The sequence below is a fragment of the Acyrthosiphon pisum genome, chromosome A1 (assembly GCF_005508785.2).
Source record: "Acyrthosiphon pisum isolate AL4f chromosome A1, pea_aphid_22Mar2018_4r6ur, whole genome shotgun sequence".
In the NCBI taxonomy this organism is placed as follows: domain Eukaryota; kingdom Metazoa; phylum Arthropoda; class Insecta; order Hemiptera; family Aphididae; genus Acyrthosiphon; species Acyrthosiphon pisum.
In genome coordinates, this window is record NC_042494.1 from 103011462 (window position 1) to 103033020 (window position 21559).

Here is a 21559-nt window from a genome sequence, read left to right on the forward strand (position 1 = left end):
AATATACAAACTATCAAATAGTTACTAGTCATCACTCACCATTCACCAGTCACTGTAATATAATTTATAAACCTATCAGCCAGTTACTATAATACCTTATTAGTTATTAGTTATTACAAACATAAATAGACATTAAGTATACAATTTTTAACATTTAAAAATACAGGTGATTTATTTTCGGGGAAATACACTCTCCCACATAAATACCAATTTGATATGGAACTACGTTATTTTTAGAACAAATATTGAAATATTCGCATTAACATTTTTAAATTTTAATACAATAATACATAACCGTATTGGCAAATGTGAAATGAAAATGACTGGTTTCCTTATCTATTTTTTAAAATGGATTTTTTTTACATAGGTAGATTATTTTAATTTTTAAATAAAATTTTTAATTTTCCGAAAATTCGGTTTTTTTTTAATTTTCCGAAAACTTCGGTTTTTTTCGGAAATGTATTATTTCAATATTCTCCAATTTTTCCACGTTTTCTGAGGCTCTGGGAAAAAAAACCGTTTTTTTCCGAAATTTTCTCGAATTTTTCCGGCATTTTGAACCCTAGGTATAAGTATACAGTACCTACCAATACTATAGTATTATTATACCCATTATAAAACTATACTTTTACTATGCAATTGGACATCAATATTAATTATTATCCCCGGTTTTGTTATATTGGATACATTTAAGGGGAGGTGTAGTTGGAATATTTGATTGGTGGGAGGGGAGGGGGAATGGTGAATATTATTATTTATTACATATTAGCAATCGATGATCGAGTTCGACAGAGGTAAGTACTCAAAAATAACATCCAACAAGCTATAAATAAGAAGATAAAATATGATGCTGTTGAATACAGACAAATTCGCGATAACCCGAACAATACCCAAGCCCAGATTAAGGGGGCCATGGCCCCCGGGCCTAGATAGTGAGAATTTGTTTAGGGGCCTCAGATTTGTCCATTACTTTTTTCATTATAGGCTATAACACTGCATAAATCACCTAAAAAATCGATGATTATTTAACGAGGAAAAAACCTTGTAAATTATAATTTATAAATAAAGTGATACATTATTCATTATTTATTGCTATGTACCTAACACCTATATATATATTATAACAGGCACCTAATATTAAATAATATAATATACATAATATTTTTTTCGTACAGGGGCCGTATTTAAAACTTTGGCCCCTGCTGGGGCTCAAAATGTCTTAATCCGGGCTTGACATTACCTAGTAAATAACTAGTAATATATTACAATCAATGATAAAAATATTCAGTCCGCAACTTACAGTAGCGATACAAAAACTAAAAAATAAATATATTAATGTATGAGTGTATGACTATTCCATGCGGTAATTGGAGGGACAAGTATATAAATATATAGTATTAGTCCTTCGCAGGTGCCCTTTATGGCGTTTTTAAGGAACACAATACGACTGCACTAGAAGATTGTGGTCTCGTGTTATTGTACAGTATACCAATACCATACATATCACATATTACAATATATTATGACGAATACTGTAGCGTACTCAGAGTAGCCAGAAGATGGCTCTCTTCGGGGTATGCTCATAATATTATGTACCTATTCAGATATTCTATTATATACTAATATATTTTATAATATGGTTTTAAAATTATTGTAATGTCATACCTATACCTCCGCCGTTGAGAATAAATTTGGCTCGGTAAATCGCTATTCAAAATTCGATATTTTGGTTATTACGCGTGAAACTACATAGAGCCGACAGTGTTATATTATATTATTTATATAGCATTACTGTTTATTCGAATAGATAAAATTAAATCGTACTCCAACATAATAATCGCAGTTAATTCTCTCGTGATAAGATTGGCCGATGACCCATCCATAAACGTTTTTTTTTTTATCTATGACCTACACTTGACATAACAATTTTGGTCCAATTTATTTCTTTTCTACGAACGCTGATGCGATTGCTTGCAATTACCTCGTACACGATCGCGGATTCATGTAAGCCGCAGCGGCGGTGCATTATTGTACTGAAATAATAAATACAGTGTCGACCTGGCACACCAAAGGCCCATGGATCAGTTTTTTAAGAGGCCCCAAAAAAATGTATATCTATGTGGCTATGTCATTTTTAGCAATATGGATTATAATATAAAATGTACCTTTATTATAATCATTAATAAACTATTATATAATTTAATAAATATGCGTTTAATGATTAATAATTATAAATTAATTGCGCACATTCACCAGGATAAATAAATAAATAACTAAATATACAACAGTATAACACCAAAGATATCGCGAACTATACGTAATTAGTTTGCTGTGGCACCATGGCGGCAACAACAATAACAACAAAACGCGACAACAACATTGCAGTCGTATTGACAAATCATAGCTGAATATTATGCAGTCGACAATATTTTTATAAATAACTATTGCTTATGGGCTGCGAGAAGACATCTGTATATATAAAACAGTAAGCTGATTGACTGCTATCAACGCACAGCTCAAACCATTGGACGGATCTGGCTGAAATTTGGCATACAGATAGCTATTATGGCGTAGGCATCCGCTAAAAAGGATTTGTCGAAATTTGCATTTTAAAGAGGTGCTCAAACAGGGATCTTGAGGTTCACGATGGAAATTGGAAATTTTATTTTTATTTATTTTTTAAATAGTTGCCATTGGTTACAGTCTACAGTAGAAATCAGTATTTATTTATTATTGGTTTCCATTGGTTATTTGGGCAGATCAGGCACATTGATACTCTAGATTGAAATCATACACTTACGTACCAGCAGCACGGGGTCCGCGATCTACCGCAAATAGATTGCCTACCTGATAATATACTGCTTTGAATCAGAATTTTTACTCCGGGCAACGAAAAAGTTAAGATACGTTTTGAACGCCATCCACCAAATATTAAATAACGAATCAAACAAAGTTTGGGTCATATAGAGTTGGTACATTTAACGAGCAACGAAGTGCACGGGGTCAGCTAGTTATTTATAATTTATAATTAAACTTAAAATTAAATTACAATATATGTATATCTAATATTAACGTGAACCCTGACACAGGGAATAATTCGTTTAATAATAATTTATGAAACTATTGAAACATATGAAAACTACAAAACAATAAATAATAATTATCAATAATATTACAGTTTACATAGAAACAAAATTACGAAAACTAAAATTATATTTTTATTATAGAATTTAAACTTTGAAGAGCAAACCATAAGCGTAATATTATTTAAGTAAGCTTCCAAAAGTAAATGTCTTATCTTCATGATTATTATATATACCTATATTATTTATATATATAAATAGATATAGACATATAGACGTATAGTGTTGTACATCATAGTATCATACATATTTGTATAAGCAGTATTTACATAATCGCTGAATTCAACAACAGGGCCCCTGCATGGTCGGGTAAGCGGGGCCCTCGTTGAAGCGAGAGATAAACCTTAACCTTAACCCACAGTAGCGCAATTATTCCAAAAAACCTCCTTCTACTTGTTACAATGTTACTATTATAATTGTTACTTGACACTTGCACTAGTATGCACTACTCTCACACTATATATAATAGGTAAGCATCTGATTATTGATCCAATTTTTAAGACCTTGCAATTTTTCTTTACCCTGGACCCCAGAAATATGGTGCCCCAAAAAAAAAACAAAAAAAAACGGAGGGGCCCCGGCCGCGTTCCATGACTAGCGGCCATATCCAGGCCGACACTGAGTAAATAATAAAACGGCAACTGTCCGATATCAAAAGAAGTAAAGCTCAGAAACATTTTTCACCTTCAAATTAATACTAATATCAAATGTTGATAGGTAAATAATTGTGTTAAGTGATTTTTAATTTTAAATATCCATAGTTTATTTATTTAATCTATTTGTAGAAGACCTGGCTTATATATAATATAATTATAACATTATTATAACACACGCCTTTAAAATGGTGGTGGGGGGGGGGGGGGGGTAAGTTTAATCATAACATTTTCCCCTTTACATATATTATTATTTTATATTATTATTATTATATTTTTTTTGTTTTGTAGGTTTAAACCAACCTAGTCAAACTTTTGTCATCATTCATCACAACATGCCATCTAAAGATCAACTACCTCTTATATTTTTTGAAATAAACACAAATTATTGTTATAGTATATTATATTCCATTGTTATTATAATTTTGATGTTCGGATATCGTATACCTACTTATAGTGTCAAATAAACCGTTTTTCAGGTTATTACAAATTTAAATTGATGATCTAAGAAAACGGATGTTTATCAATTTAATTTAATACAACGACACAATTTCCACGGTGTAACATGAAGTATACACTGAAATGAAAATCATCAAGATATTAAAAAAAAAACAAAAAAAAGTTTTTTCACTATTAATTTAAGTTTATAGTTATCGATTTTGAGTTGTTTAAACTTAAAGAAAACTAATTTAAGAAAACTTTTGGTTTAATTAAATTGAATTCATACTGATAGGTGTTGATGGATCATGTATATTACAAATCAACAATAACGTAATATTACAAAGAAATATGGAATATACAACTTTATTAAATATAATTTGTATATTGTACTACCTACGTACATTTCAAACTTCAATCATTATTGTTGTTTCAAACAAAAATTTAAATTTAAGATATAAATATTTTCGGTAGTGTTAAAACGATAAAACTTTAGTAGGTACATGGAGCAAACAAGCTTTTTGTGAGTTATGATCTGTATTTGTTTACATTATAATATAATGCAGTCAGAAGTTGTTGATGTCTTGATGTTTTTGTTTGAGTCTACTGTTTTTGGTGCTAATACAATAGGTATATTATACTGGTTTAACATTTTTCTTTTAATTTCTATAATATATTATATTAAGCAGGTAATAATATAATAGGTCAGTTTATTATTTAATCCTGTATTTTAAAAATTTACACCACTAAGATCACTAAAAAAGTTTTGTTTTAAAGTTTAAAGCTTAAGTTAATATTAAATTAATTTTGATCACAGATCAAGGACCTTTAATTATTCTAAGAACCACTTTATGGCTTTTAAATAATCTTAAAACTTTCAGACACCAAGACAATAACGCTGATTAGTATTCTTTCGGTTCTAAGCATTTAGGATAAATAATAAATATTTCATATTTAAATGATATTGACTTAATTAAAATAAGCCGTTTAATAATGTGTATAATAATTGTAAGTATAATAAATATTAATCATATTTTAATAATTTGTGATAATTTTATCTGCATAGTGTATTAACAATAGAAACACAAATAATTATAAAACTTATAACTTAACTCTTATATAAACACAAATTATGTTCAATATATATATATTATATTATGTTCATTATATCGAATTAGTAAACACAAAATAAATAAATAATATTTTTAATTAAAATCATATACCGTACTTTGAAATATCAACTTACATTATTAAAATAATCTGTTAAATAATTAAGGCTAAAAAACATGCATTGCTATATTTGAAATTTAATAATAATAAAAAAAACTGCACTAATCTATCAAGCCAATGCAATCAAATTAAATAAATTACATTTGATTTTCAAAGCAAGCACTAAACTAAAACAGAATTTATTTCTGTCCTACTTGTCATCATCATTGGTCAACATAGCAATAAAAATACTCTAATAAGAATCATTCACATGTTATTGGGATGACTGCCCACGGGACTTCAGGGGAAACGAGATGAACAAATTTGAGATAAAATATAATATTACACTATCTACTTAATGTAGAAACATTGAATAATTAGGATATCGTCAAACACCATTGTGCTGACAGATTTAAAAAAATACATATTATTATTACACATCTAATACAAGACTAGGTACTACAACTAAAAATATATCATTTTTGGTATAAGGCTTTTATATATATATCTGAATGTACTTCAAAATAAGCTGAAAAAAATGTTATGAAATAAATCTATATAAGTAATGTGCTTTCAATAAAAACGTGATGTTATTGTATTTTCCAATTGTTTGATTATCTCTAAAGCAATTCCACCTGCGTGTTCTGAACATCAAAATTTCATTTTATCGCTATTTATTTATTCTAAAGCCATTTCTTTGAAGCATGACCGTTAAATTTCAATGTGCCCTTAGGCGTTCGGTCATTAGTCCTGATTATAATTTATTTTATTCAGTAATAAATCATAATTATTACGATTAGTAGGTATTAAAAAGTGGTTACATTATATAATTAGGACATCCTCACTTTGTATATATTAGTGTGAATGGACGAAATAAAAATTTTAAAGAATTACCTATTTAATATTTTTTTAACTATATTTTCAACTGTGGTAGATACATTTTAGATGTGTGGAATATATCAAACTCATTATACACATTTAATATTTATCTAAACGACTAGTATCGGTTTTAAAATGTAAATAACTGTACATAATATAACTATTAACTATGATATAATATATTATTATAATATTTTATATGATTATAGGTAACTACTACTGAAGAAGTTCACAAATATCGAATTTGATATTATATATTATATAAGCTCGTACATGTGAAAGTTCACTTATTTGTACGTATGTATTTACTGCACGCGTGGGATATAACAAAATTAATATCAGCAATTTTAGAGCATATTATTGGTATTACATGTTTTTCGTTTAAATTAATTAATATCACCTAATAATAATTATGACCAAAATAGTTTTACAACTAGATATTTTATTAAAATATAGTTAAAATTAAAAATTGAACGTAAAACGTTTAAACGTATATATAAATATATATCATCACCGTCCATCTGGCGGGCTTCAAAAGTCCAACACTCTGGTTTCAGTAGAAGTTTTAGAAATCGTGGCCTAGTATAATATATAATAACAGTAAAATATTATTATAGTATATGGTTTAAAAAAACTTGAACCAACGATTTCTTTCTCAATGTTCAAAGAATAATTTTTAAAAGTAATAGTTAAATAAATAAGTTAGTAAATAGATAAATATGTGGATATTTGTAATTTATGAATAAATATGAGAAAAGGCATTATATAAGCGTAATTTAAATGTTAATCAATCGTCAGTTCAAGTATGTATAGTATTTTTAAATTGATTTATTGGTTAACAGAACGAAACAAGGCATACTATGTTAATTATTATAGGCTAAATCGTTAAAGAAGGTAAAGTTATTTTTGTCAATGCAATTGATTAGTTAAATATTACTTTCAATAAGGAAATCATAGCTTGAATAGGTACCATGTTTAATTAGTTAAAAGAAATAAAAGTAACATATTTAAATATTAATTATTAGGTATATATATTATATTTTAGTTCTTAAGTAAACGTCTTAATATAGCTGTTAAGAAAAAAAAAGCTTATAATAATTGTATTTAATTTTACATAAAAAATCTTAATTTATTAACCATGATACACCTAAGCATATTTTTAGATTTAAAATATCATTATCAATGTCTTTGATTTCATTTAAAAGAAAATAAATAGTAAATAAAATAAATGTAATTTCCGTTAAATTAAAAAATATTGAACAAATACGTACTTATATAATATGTTGACTTATAATTTATAAATAAATTTATATTGACACAATAAATAAAAAACATGTACTACTGCCAATTATTATTAATAAATATTACGAGAATGTTTATACCGTAGAGCTATAAAGATATGAAGTGAAGTGATAGCAAAGAGAGAGATTTGGTACTGCACTATATCATATTCTTCTACCCAAAGAAAGTTAAAGCAAACAGTTTAAAAAGTCCAATAATAATTATATTATACAAATGTATATTTTTTTAAGAAATTATTCCTCATCATTAAGTTTAATCAAATGTATCATTATAGGTATTAAGTTGTGGTAGGTACATTATTGATACGAGTTCGGGTAGGAAACGTAAAATGTTGTGTCAATAATAAAATATATTGCATTGGAGGAGGAAGAAGTATATTACTATTATTTACCACAAATCTTATAAAAAATACATAAGTTCAATCCTATTGTACTGTGTGTATTTATGGAACTTCCTATGACTTAACTATACGTGCTATTTGAGATTATTGGTTTTTAGACATTTACTTTTATAATAATATTATGACACGCCGAATGCGCAAACGGTATAAAAAGAAAATGCAATATTTATTTTGATTTCTAACAACAACGCATGCGAAAACTCTTACAAGTAAGGACGTGAAAACACGGATAGCTGCAGGGTGTGTGTAATATATTTGTATTAGCGTTTTTATGCATCATACTGTAATATTATGTGAACGATGACCGACGATCGAATGGACGGCTGGGGGAATGTTATTATTAGTTATTACTTATTATTATTATTATTGTCATTCGACCCGGCGAACCGATATGGAAAGCGCAGGCAGCCGTATTTCAGTGGTGCATGCGGTGGACGCCAAACTGGCACTGGGTCTCACCTGGGTCACCAGCGTCCTCCTGGTGCGTATATTAAACGCTCCGTATACGATCGGGTTCATACACGAATTGGTGCAAGCGAACATGAAGAGTGCGTGTTGTACCTTCTGATCGACCATCTGCGCCGACTTGTGGTCCGTCCAGTACCTGTGCAACAAAAACCACCGTACGAAAAAATTTTAATAACATACAAATTAATAATGATAATTTATCGTTGTGGGCAATCGTAAAAAAAAAGTACTCATTAATAATATTATACACTGTTTGAATTAAGAAACGTAATCGGCGGCCGAATTGTGCGCAGGGACGTGGCAATATTAGGTACACGGCAGATATACAGATTATTGACTGGGTGGTAGTGATAAACGGCGGTGTTGCGGTGGCCCGACGAAAACTGGTCGCTGCCAACTACGTTTCTTAACCTGAACAGAGTATTGTAATACGATTTCCTATATAGTTTAAAATATGTTTTTTTTTCAAAAAAACCGCTAATAAAAACATCCTAATAAACATATCCTATAATTTTCAAAACACTTTATGAACTCGGTAGATTAAGGTGAAATCAAATATTCATATAATACAGATCAAACTCAGATTGTCACATATTACAGACCGAAAATATAATAATTTATTTTATTTATAAATATAAGCTATAAATAAAATAAAATGTATAAAACTGTGGTATTTTTCATTTTTATATTTTATTGAATCTTCATTATATTTACATTATTATAATGATATCTATACGATTTTCGTTAGTGGATTGACTATGAATCTTTAATGTATAATACGAGCAGTGGCGTAATAAAAATGTCTTGAAGAGTTGTAAGTATGTAAGTTTGTTTGGGATATGAGTCTAAAGATAACGGTAGATGCATGTATGTTATATAAACATCAGAAGGAAAATTTAAATAAAGGTTAATCAAGAGTTTTATATTCAAAGTATAATATCCAGATATAGAATTCAGATCGTGAAATTAAAACATTATTTTTCGGAATCTATATCCATGTTGTTTCAGGTTTCTTTCAGGCCTCAGGGTATCACCTATCAATAACATTGTTTTTATTATTTATAAACGATTTTCAATCGGTTAAAAAACACTCTAATATCCTATTGTTAATTATTTTAAAAAAAGATTCAATACGATTGTAGTAACTTACAAGAAGATATAATAATATAAAAAAATTAAATAATTGTTGGTAATTTAATAATTATTGATGTAATTTAAATGGGTAATATCTTAATATCAATCAATGTAAAATATTAAAATTTAATATAAGTAAAATCAGTGTTGTTTATGATTATAAGCTAAAAAATGTATCTATAGAATCTGTTAAATCGTTTATGGACTTAGGTTACTTTTGACTCTAAACTATGTTTCAACAGTCATATTGAAAAAATAACAAAGCCTTATTAAATCTAGGTTTTATTACACTTACATGCTTACATTTTAACAAATACGATGTTTTACGAAATTTATATTTTGAATATTTTGTCAGATCTCAATTAGAATATGCCTTTGTTATTTGGTACTCAGATAAAATTTGTACAATTCAAAATCTTGAAGCAGTCCAAAATTGATTTCCCCGTTTTCTATCCTTCGAATTCAAAGTTGAACGCTCACGACATACTGAATTTAATGGTATATTATTGTGTTGTAATTTATAATTAATAAAGAAAGTAGAGTGTACCCCCACTACACATTTTTACAAACATTATTTATTTTTTTTTAGATTTTGGCGGAGCGAGGAAGCTAGTGGTTTTACAATGGTGTTTATTTTTTTATTTATTTTTTTTATCCTGTATACAATATTGTTACCAGAATGAGTGCTTCAATTTAACCATATATAGTACCTTATCTTATAGAAAATTGGATCAAGATGGCACTTTAGAAAAACCATTTTTTGATTTTCTCAATAGTTATTAATGCCACAGGAAAAACTGCCAACAAATTACAAAAAACCGCTAAAAATGGTTTCCTAATTTCTAACGCTTTGTTTATTACCATGACAATGAATAAAAAATAATAATTTTACAATAATTCTTCTTACAAGCTATAATAAATAATAACAATAATATAGTATATACAAAATCCAGCTGACAAACCGTCTCCACTCAGAATCGTTTTTCTTATACAAAGATATTATATCATTGAATTCAAGTTTAATACAACCCATTATACATTGACTCATTTGTAACCTACTATACAGCAGAGTGTGACATCCACTTACCCGCTTTCTTTTAATTAACCCGTGGCAACTTAGGCCATTGGGTGGTTTTTAATTGTGGGGGAGGGTGCTGTAGGTTTAAACACGTGTATTTGTTAGTTTGACAGAATTTTTAGTGGGCACCCGTAGGTATCTGCCATGCCTGGGTGGGGAATTACGGCCTCTCTCTCCAGACACAGTGACTGTCCGACGCCTTAGTCCGCTCGGCCACTCCGTCCCCACTAACATTATTAAACAATTCCATAGAGTGTCTTTATTTGTTGGAAGAATGACATTTTCGAATAAATAATAAATCTACAAGAAATCAAAACAGTTTTTTAATTTATAATATTTCTAAGAATTATTTACGCTCATATCCAGCAATTATTCTGATGACCATAAAAAATACTACTGAAGTAAAAATTTTAGTTGATTGTAAATTACGGTTATAAAGTTATATTATGATATGTTTATATTTGTATGTTTAAGAATAATTTAGTTTTGATGTAATTGATACTAGCTATAGTTTTGTTTTTTTATTGAATGTAAATTTGTATACTCCTACACAATGTATTTGTACATAAATTATTTTGTAAATGGAGATATCTTTGTCAATAGAGAATACTAATAAATAATAATAATAATACAATAATGCAAATAAATTAAAATGTATGTATATTATTTTTCTTATATTCACGTTTGAATTAAATCTTCATTATAAATCAATAAAAGGTTAAATTTATATTTATATTAATACATAAGTGTTTAAAAAAAAAATATAGGTAATATAATATTATACCTGCATTCAAAAACGAATTTTTTTAAATATGAATAATGTATCCACAATTAATTTTATTTATACTACATAAAGATAGTTCAATAATTTTATGTTAAAAATCAATACAAAATCAGATAAAAATAGTTAAACGTTGGATAGGATTTTTGTAATAATTATTTGAGGATGTCAGATACAAGTCTTGGATCACAAGACTCAGCGAAGCTGTGTTATAGGTTTAAATTAGGAAAACACAATTAGGTATGGCTAAGATTTATTTTCTGTAGAGCATATTGACTATTGAAGTACTGACAGGAATACAAGATGATTATTATTATCATGTTCATATTAAAATTAAATATCCAAGATATATCATATTATTTAATGTTTAAAAATATTGAATTATTCTAAAAAAAACTCGTAGATTTCATGAATATATTGGTTATATTCCGAGTTTCACTTATCAAACATTTATATCAGAGTGCATGATAAGCTTTTATCAAATATTCAGTTCTAAAAAACAATAAACTTAAATAAACTATTCAAAACTCTATGGGTACAACTTAAAAAATGGTTGACAAAATTTAAATTTTTCACATTCATCAACATTTATAAATAAAACAATAAATTGGTCAAATTTTCTAATCTTATTAAAATTATCCATAAATTAACGTTTTTACATTTTTTTTTCTAATTTTTCTAATCATAAAGTAAAGAAACCACCTAGTGAAAATTAAAATACTTTTTTTCATAAAGTAACAAGGTTTAGTTAAAATTTCAAATAAGGCTTTAAAGACCTTCTTAATGATTTAATGTAGGTACCTACAAACAAAAAAGGCTGGAAAGTATGTAATCACTCTGCTGTACACAGGTGTTGAGTGTACCTCGTCATTGAGTAAGTCAGAGTAATGTAAGTTATCATTTCAAATTTGGACTGAATTTTATATTTAAACCAAGAATAACGATTTTAATTATTTTGTAGTTATTCAAAAATATTTTTCGTGGGGATTTGATACTTTTACGTATATTTTTACTTACTTAATTTTATTTTATACGGGTACACAAGAATATTTTCAAAAAAATTAGACTAATATTATACTATTGCCTATTTACACCTCGAACCTATTCACACTGGTCTATAGTAAGTCGGCGGTATTGACAACAAAAATAATAAAATATTATGTATAATAATATGATAAACAAGTTTGAAGTTAGGTTAGCTAAACGTATTTAATACAACGCAATATATATTATAATTTAATATACAATAAGATGTCAATGTATCTGTATTCTGTGTGTATAGTAACTAATGGCAATAAATAAAATATATCTTAATATCAACAATCGTAACTAACGGAGAAACGAACACAACGGGGACATAAGGTGTTCTAAACCTATGTGTAGAAACCTATAATATGTTCTATTGTAATAGTTTAAGAAATGCAATGTTTTTGATAAAAATTAATTCAACCTACCAAATGAATTACTAATGTTAAAATAAATTACTATACTAGTAATATAAATGTCTATAAGTTATAACATAAAGTACCTATACTTATTAATATTGGCTGACAGACCGTCTTTACTCAGAATCGTTTTTCGTATGGAATGATTTATCATTGAATTCAAATTTAATACACATTGCTGTAACTTAATCAATTTACGAGATACGATTGGCACCTGGTGCACTAGATATATGCAATGAAATCATAAGAAAAAACACTTATATGAAAAAATAAAATCACGAATTTAAAAAAGTTATGCCTTGAATCAAATTAGTATCTATCTTATTTACATTAAATTCAGAATCAAATTCATCGATATGCAATTAAATTCTCATTTCGCAGCCCTGGAGATTAGAATTCATCTATTTCTATTATACATTTATACCTATAGGTATCATTATATTTAAATATTTAATGAATATCACGTGAGATCATTGTTTTCGTTAGTTAAATGTGTAAATAATATTTTTTTGCAATAATTAACTAAATAATATTCTCATTTTTATGAAGAGACTGGTGTAATATTAAATAAATTATAATGCTCTTCGATTTTTTTTTTTATTATTTTATAATTGGTCAAGTTTTTAGTAATTTATTTCATTTAAATATGTAATGTTTAATTATAATAAATTATAAATAGCTGGTAGTAATTAAATACCTAGTTGATATGCAGTGTATATAAAATATTTTAGCAAAACGAAAACTTTTATGACAGAAAGTATGATTTTAAAAATGTAATGAGCAAAGTTTCTTAGCCTTTAAAAATTCTAGTTATTTGAAGACCAGGCTGCATTGTTTTATATTAGCTTAACATCAATAATTACCAAAATAAACAATTATTAGGTAGTTTATATTCGCGGTATTGACATAATTTTAATTGCTATTGTTTGAATTTTATCAAAAAGTAGGAACCGTATTTACATTAATTGATTTTACGTTAAATAAATATGTAATAAGCCACATTATTTCATCGATTAAAATTAGAGTACAATTGTATAAATCATAGACATTAAAGTCGACTCTTGAACTAGATACGTTTGTTTTTAAAGTCGATTTTTATATTATAAACGAGGTGAACATTGAAACCGTAAAAAATACTTTGTTAACAAGGCCATGTCAATAAAAATAAAAACAAAAATAAATTGATTAGAGGATTGAGTCAAGAAAAGGTGTCCCCACTGGGCATCATCCTACTTATCAACATCGCCACTCTCCACGGGGTAGCAATTTATTGAACACGCGATTCTTGTCAAAAGTGTAAACTATATTTATTAATGTTATTTTAGAGGTACCTATTTTCATGTAGTCATAAAAAATCCTCGAAAACAACAACATTAGACAACTGCAAAATAGCCACATCGGAACTTGTCACCTACTCCTTTCAGAAATTGCACACTTATATGACGGAGGACGACGATATTGAATCTAAAGGTTACTATTATTATCTCTCGTTAAGAATGAAAACCGAGTATTATTTCGAATGTCCAACAGGAAACAGCTGCCATCCTTAATGGAACGATATTGTTTGTTAACAAAGCGAGTGTGGAAAAATAAAAACAAATATTGAAAAGTTTCAAACTTTCATAGCATACAAATAAAAAATAATAATAATATTATAATTTATAATCAAGTTAATCAGTCGTATACGTAATAACTATTGGACTTTTTAGAGTACCTACCTATATAAATGAAACAATAAAGCAATATTAATTAAATCATCAAATACCAAAGAAAAGAATTTTCCCTGTTACGTTTTATAGTAAAAAAAGATATAAAAGTACATATATAATTAAAAATAGTTCTATTAGATTTTTATGCTTTCAATGTTATGTTTATAGAACTCATCATTATCCCTTTAATCTTTATATAAAGTAATAGTTATTTTAACTACTACAACAGCACGATTTCTGCAACTTAAATTAAAAACGTTGCATAAAATATTGAATATAATGATATAGATTATCCTAAAATAAACATAGAATGTCATGCATTTTGTAATGAATCCAATGGATTCTAGAATTGCTAATATATTTTATGTATAACATACTGAAACTAAGTATAATATGCTTAATTCACCATTAAATGTATGAATATCTGCAGTAAACTTTGTACCCATAAATTAATATTGATTATTTTAATAAATCTTTAAGATATTTATTTGATGCTATATATTTTAAGAATGATAAAATAGCACCTTTGTAAGAATTATTTTACTCGTTACTTAATATTAATGATAGTTATTACATAATTTTATTTATATTTATGTATATATTATACATATAGTATTTATTTTTTATATTACATGTAAACCTATAAATTTCGTATAAATATCTTAAAATTAGTCTAAATATTTTGAAAATCTCGTGTGCATTAAAAATAATAATATACGTAATATACGTAAAACGATTTAAGTCCCTCCATTTAATATTTTAATCACAAAAAAAAAAAATAAATGATCAGAGAACATCGTTATTTTTCGTTTAAATATCCAATTTTTGTCAACATTTGAACTTTAAAGTAATGTCGCTATTTGCCATTTGGTAATTTTAAACTGCTGTAAAAACAAATAAAACTTTGTCTAAAACATTTTTATTTAGACAAGTCTAGTGTTAAGATATTTCAAATGTATATGTTATACCATTTATTATGGTTTCCTCATTCCTGTCCCTATATTGATGACTGAAAGCTAAATAATTAACTTTGAATACATTTATTGAAGACCTATTTATAGTATAGTACTATAGTAAGAGTATATTAGATCTATACTACTGATATAAACCTGTAGTCTATACTATACTATTTTATATTATAACAATTTGTAATGGATCCAACAGCCTCTCAAAAAGTCTTAACTAACTAAAGTTGTTAAGATCTCGGGCCGCTTGTAAGGTTTTATTTTTAATTTTAATTACAGATTATTAATTTATTGACGATAATTACATATTATGCATTCCTCAAAAGTTATTTATTGACGTTTATCGTAAACACTAAATCAACTAGATTGAGAATTAATATAAGTACTTGTAAAAAAATCGATAACGTAACAAGTTCAAAGTTTCGCGAAACTAACAAGTTTCTATTTCGTGATGTCTTACAATCTGTGGTCAAGTTAAGTTAATTCTCGGTACCTATAAATAAAAATTTTGTTTTTTAGTGAATCATCACTTAACCGTGAAAAGAAGTGTATCTACGCATTAAATTTAACGACATACTTATATTATTTTATATTAAGTTTGTTGTTTTTATTACACTGTGACAAACGTACCTCGTCTCCAGCACAAAAAATATTTTTATCATATTATAAAAAAAACCACGCAAAAAGTGATCATAATAATGTATAAAATCCACCCGTAAAACGTTTACATTGCTTATTGCACGTTGCGTCACATCGTAAAGAAAAATGTTGGTACAATATGTTATACTCGCACGTGCAGCTCTATTTTACGCGATCGTTGAAACAAAACGACTATTATTATAATAAGAACGCAAGTCTTTCACGAAGGTGCACAAATAGCAAAGATCGATTCGATGGCGGAGAGTATAGGGGAGAGGACATTGAGGAAATGGATGACTGCCAGGATTGTTCGTCAACGTTTCGCGTCGGACGGAAAACACGGAAATCGTAAAAACCGTTTGGCACGAAATTAAATAAATAATATGATAACGACAACTATAATGATATTATACGACGTACCTATTCTTCATAGAGCAACGACTAACGAATACAATATGAGCGACTCGCGAACAAACGCTTTTAGCACGTCATTATCACCCGAGCACACGTCCCGTACCATCACATTATTAATAATATAATATTACATCTCGAGACTTGAGTGCAGTAATCGACGGACTGCGCCAGTATGTGTCGGCTCGGCTCCTTATTACATTTGTCTCGTCACATAATAATTATACATTATCATAATTATTCATAATAATATAGTATAGTATGATTCCAGTGAGACTTTAATTCACCGCGATGGGTTACGTTAGAAAAAAAAAACACTTTACGCCATTTGCAAACATAAATATATATATATATATTATATATATATGATAAACCATTACAATAAAATATTGTGGCTAAAAAAATGGTCATACTATTATTTTATATTACATAAAAAAATGTGTAGTGCATAATATATATATCACAGTGATTCTCAATCTTTTTTTTGCGCATGGTACTAAAATCTCGGATTCGGGGCCCTATACTTGACTAATACATGAATATCTTTGATTGTATATATAGTCAAATGGTTGAACAAATAATTAAATTTCATTACACAAAACATACTCTTATGTTGAAAATAAAAAAAGCAGGTAAGTGGATGTCGCTCTGCTGTACAGTAGATTACAAGTGGGTCATTGTATAATGGTTGTATTAGATTTGAATTCAATGATATAATATCATCGTATAAGAAAAAGGATTCTGAGCGGAGACTGTTTGTCAGTCTGGATATTTTATATTTTGTTATTATTTATTTTATCATGTAAGTTGATTTAATATTAAAATATGATAATTTTTTATTCGTTTCTATGGTGATATACAAAACGTTACAAATTAAAATCCCATTTTTAGCGTTTTTTTGTAATTTTCCGGTGGTTTTTCCCGTGGCATTAAATAACTATTAAGAAAATCGAAAAATGACCTCTCTAAAGTACCATCTTGATCCAATTTGCTAAAAGATAAGGTACTATATGTTGAAATCGAAACACTCCTTCTGTAAGAAATTTTGTATACAGGATATAAAAAGAAAAAGAAAAATTAATAAATAAACACCATTGTAAAAACAATAGCTCCCTCGCTCCGCTCAGAATCTAAAATGTTTAAAAATGTGTTATTTAAATGTTTTATTTTATTTTAAAAACCGTGGAAAATATTTATGAATACCTACTTTATAATAAATTTGTGGAATATCCTTATTATTTAACGTATTTTTTTTATTATTTTTTTTTATATCCTTAAATAAGTACATCATATTTTAATTTTACAGACATGTATATTTCAAAAATAAATTTATATTTTGTTTAAACGTATAAAATGTATTGTTGGCCAACGCCACCCGATGCCTTGATGGTCCCATATACGGCCCGTAACTATACACGTCGTATATTGGCATCACTAATTTATGTATAATAATAACATATACGTTAATCATTATACATGTGTGATAACAATGTATAGCAGTTTTATTCGCAACGTGTGAGGCCAGACGAGTGAGATTAAACAATTAGATTATAATGTATTATACAAATCACGTCGTGGGTGTCGCTTCGCGTAAATTTTATCATAACCAAATATACCGTGTGGACAACGAAGGGTGTGTGAAACAACTTTACTAGTATTATGTAGTAACATGAAGAGAGCAATAAAATAATAATATTATAATATGATATCGTGTTAAAAATGTATACGAGTTTTTTTCTCGTAATCGGAGAAATACCTAGTACCTACTTAATACCCATAGGAACATAGAGACATTTCCCCGTGGGCCAAGCCGTATCTATACTAGGGAAATTAAATTATTCACTGACACGCAGAACCCATGATTTGTATGCAGTTCAACTGAAGGAAAGTCTAAACATATAATTATTTTGAAATTGTATGTTTGTTGAACCATGCTAATTCAAATTGTATTTTCACTAGACCATGACAGTAAAGTAACGTCGAGTAGGTAGGTACTGGAATAATCCATACAATTACTAAAAAATCTCACATTATGATTTATCATTATTGTTTGTATAAATCTGACAGATTATAGATAACATAATGGCTCCAATTCACAAACGATAAGGCTATAATATACTCTAAACGCGTTTACCCCTGTTTGTAGTACGTGACAGTTCAAGACATTAAAATATGAGCTTTATGAAATATGTAACTCTCAAGGTAGACTTAGTTAACAACAATTTAAATGTAATTTAAGTATAACTTGTAAGTTACCTAGTGTAATGAGCAGAAACACTACTACGGCATTTATCTTTTACTATAGGTATGATATAAGTACATATGTACATAAAACAGATCAAAGACGCATCTTACATTAGTTATTACATTAGGTATATTATTGTCATGAAGTCCACTACACGTCTACACATTAATTATTTTTGAATAATTTAGTTAATGTATAATACCTACTAATAGAGAAAAATAAATGTGTGTGCATAGTATCTCGTTTCTTCGCTTGCTCTTTTACTACTACCAAGTACTCGGTAAACATTTTATTTTAATACACGTTAAATTGAACTCGGTATAACTAAGAGACTTATAAAATTTAAAATTATTATAATTTTGTATCCCCCCTCCTATTTGATATTATCAGTCAGTGATACACGCAGTATCAGAGATAGCCACCATTTTATAGACACGTACACGCGTAACATTAAGTATTTTTTTAATATGCAAGAATTATTTACTTAACTAAAATATAATGCAAAATATCAGAAGCATTAGTAAATAGATATGATTCTGAATTTCCAACAAACAAGAATTAGGTCTTAGATATGTAAAAATTATTCATGCTTTAAATGTTTAAAAATAAGACAAATGAAAATTAGCAAACTTTTGAAATATATTTTGAAAAACTATAACGTGTGTTTTCCATATTATCCTATATGCTACATAATAAACAGTAATTTTCTTAAAGCCATGTTACTTTTACATTATAAATGTATCTTATCTTCCAATTTAATATGCTGATTAAAAATACATTTTAAACCATTCTTAAAGTCAAATATTTAGTTTAAAACATTTATGATTAAGACTCGTGAAGTACTTTTTCAATTTCCAATAGTTTTATAGCAGTACTGGTTTGAGAATTTTCAGCCAGCCGAAATTTTAAATTTCTATCAGCCCTCAAAAAGAATCAGCCCATTCGACAAAAAATATAATACCTCATTTCTTATTTTATTTACACTACAATCAGAAAAGTCGAAGGATATATTGATTTTTTTTTAAATATTTAACTAGGTATGCATTAATTCATAATTTTTTCTCATATTTACAAATTATACAATATAGAATATTAAGTTAGGTAGATACTTATGCAGTTATGCCGGATCGCATCAAAAATGTTTTAATTATATTTAAATAAAATGTAATGGATCAATCATGGGCCACTAAATCATGTTTAAGGGATCATTAACTCAATAATGATTCGTTAAATGTTTGGTGATTGATCGTACAACCCGACAGTAGTTAGTGAACTATAGCAAAGGCAATTATTTTATTTTTCACTTTTCTTTATATATACTATGCACATAATAAATCTTCCAAATATGGGTATAAAAAAATGAATAATAGAAGTTTAGATCCCTAAGTTACGGTTGGTATTATATGCTGGAAGACCTTATACGCACAGAAACATTTTTGTATCATTATATTATTGAATTCAAATTTAACACATTCATTATAAAGTGACCCAAACGACACTTAATGTGCATCAGAGCGGTACCCGTTTTGTCCAATTGTATATATTTATTTTTACTCAGAAGATCTAGTTTATATTTTTCTGGAATTAAATGCCCAATACAGTAATATTCAACCACAGATTAAATAATTTAATAATTTTATCTGTGATACAACAGATGCATTCATCGTTATTAACCAACAAATTTGATTTATATATTTATATCATTCTGCATTATTCCACTACCTACAAAGACTAGATTATTTTTGCGCGAAAATAATAACGGGCATTTTTTTTAGCTCCTAGCCCAATTTTTACGCGGTCCACCGAGACCCGGGCCTGTTTTATAGGAACTGAGTTAGGTAAATTAGTTATTTAATCTTTAACCGCAATAATAGATCTACGTAATAAATCATTCTGAACAAAGCTCAGTTGCATAATTATATATTTTGTATAAATGTAGATAGGTGGGTACATTTTACATCGTAATATTTAAATTATATGAATGAAAATCTTGTTCACTGTTATTTTCTAAGTTTCACAATATGTATCCTCAACTACGAGAAATTCAAAAAAAACTTTTCTACTTTTTAAACTAAATGTCAACATCACAGAGGTATTACATCAAAGTTCGTGAGTTATTTTATTATTTTAATAAAAAAATAAATACGCGAATAACTCCCTTGAATCTAAAAATGAAATTTTATTTTGATATTATACCTATACAAAAATGTCAGAAATACCGTTATAATATTATATAGGTAATACAAAATGTATTGTATTAATATGAACTTATCTTCAGACGACTATAACAGTGGCGCAGGAACTATTTTTCATGAGGGGGGCAAAACCAAAAAAAAACCTAACATTTTACCACTTCATTTTTAGTCTACATGTTGTATCATGTAGCCCGATAGAGGATAGATTTGAATGAGGGGGTTTGAATGATGTTGAAGTTTTTTATGAAATCGTTATAAGGTTAAGAGAATTAATAAATTGGTTTGATATTTTTTTGTGACTAGGCATTCTTGTTCTTTGCTATTGGTTTCAGGATTGTCTTTTTTCTGAGAGGAGTTGTTGAATGTGGTAAAGAAGGTTTGTTTTATATGGTTTAGTATTTGAAGGCTCTAAGGATGATTCTAGTTGTTTTGTTTGTTTTTGAAGTACATTGTTTATGTTTCTTG

At 27.6% G+C, this 21559-nt stretch overlaps 1 protein-coding gene across 3 annotated transcripts in view; it reads right to left on the reverse strand.

Annotated features, from left to right (window-relative positions):
- The window catches only part of LOC100161233 (gonadotropin-releasing hormone receptor), a 105545-nt gene that overhangs the window by 34226 nt on the left and 49760 nt on the right, over positions 1-21559 (reverse strand). For 2 of the 3 annotated variants that reach the window (XM_003245893.4, XM_008186876.3), the window contains exon 7: positions 8484-8628. In XM_003245893.4, the coding sequence (XP_003245941.1) occupies positions 8484-8628 (145 nt within the window). Of the gene's footprint in view, positions 1-6558; positions 6902-8483; positions 8629-21559 lie in introns of those variants that run through there. The other variant, XM_029487925.1, reaches the window with a different exon arrangement.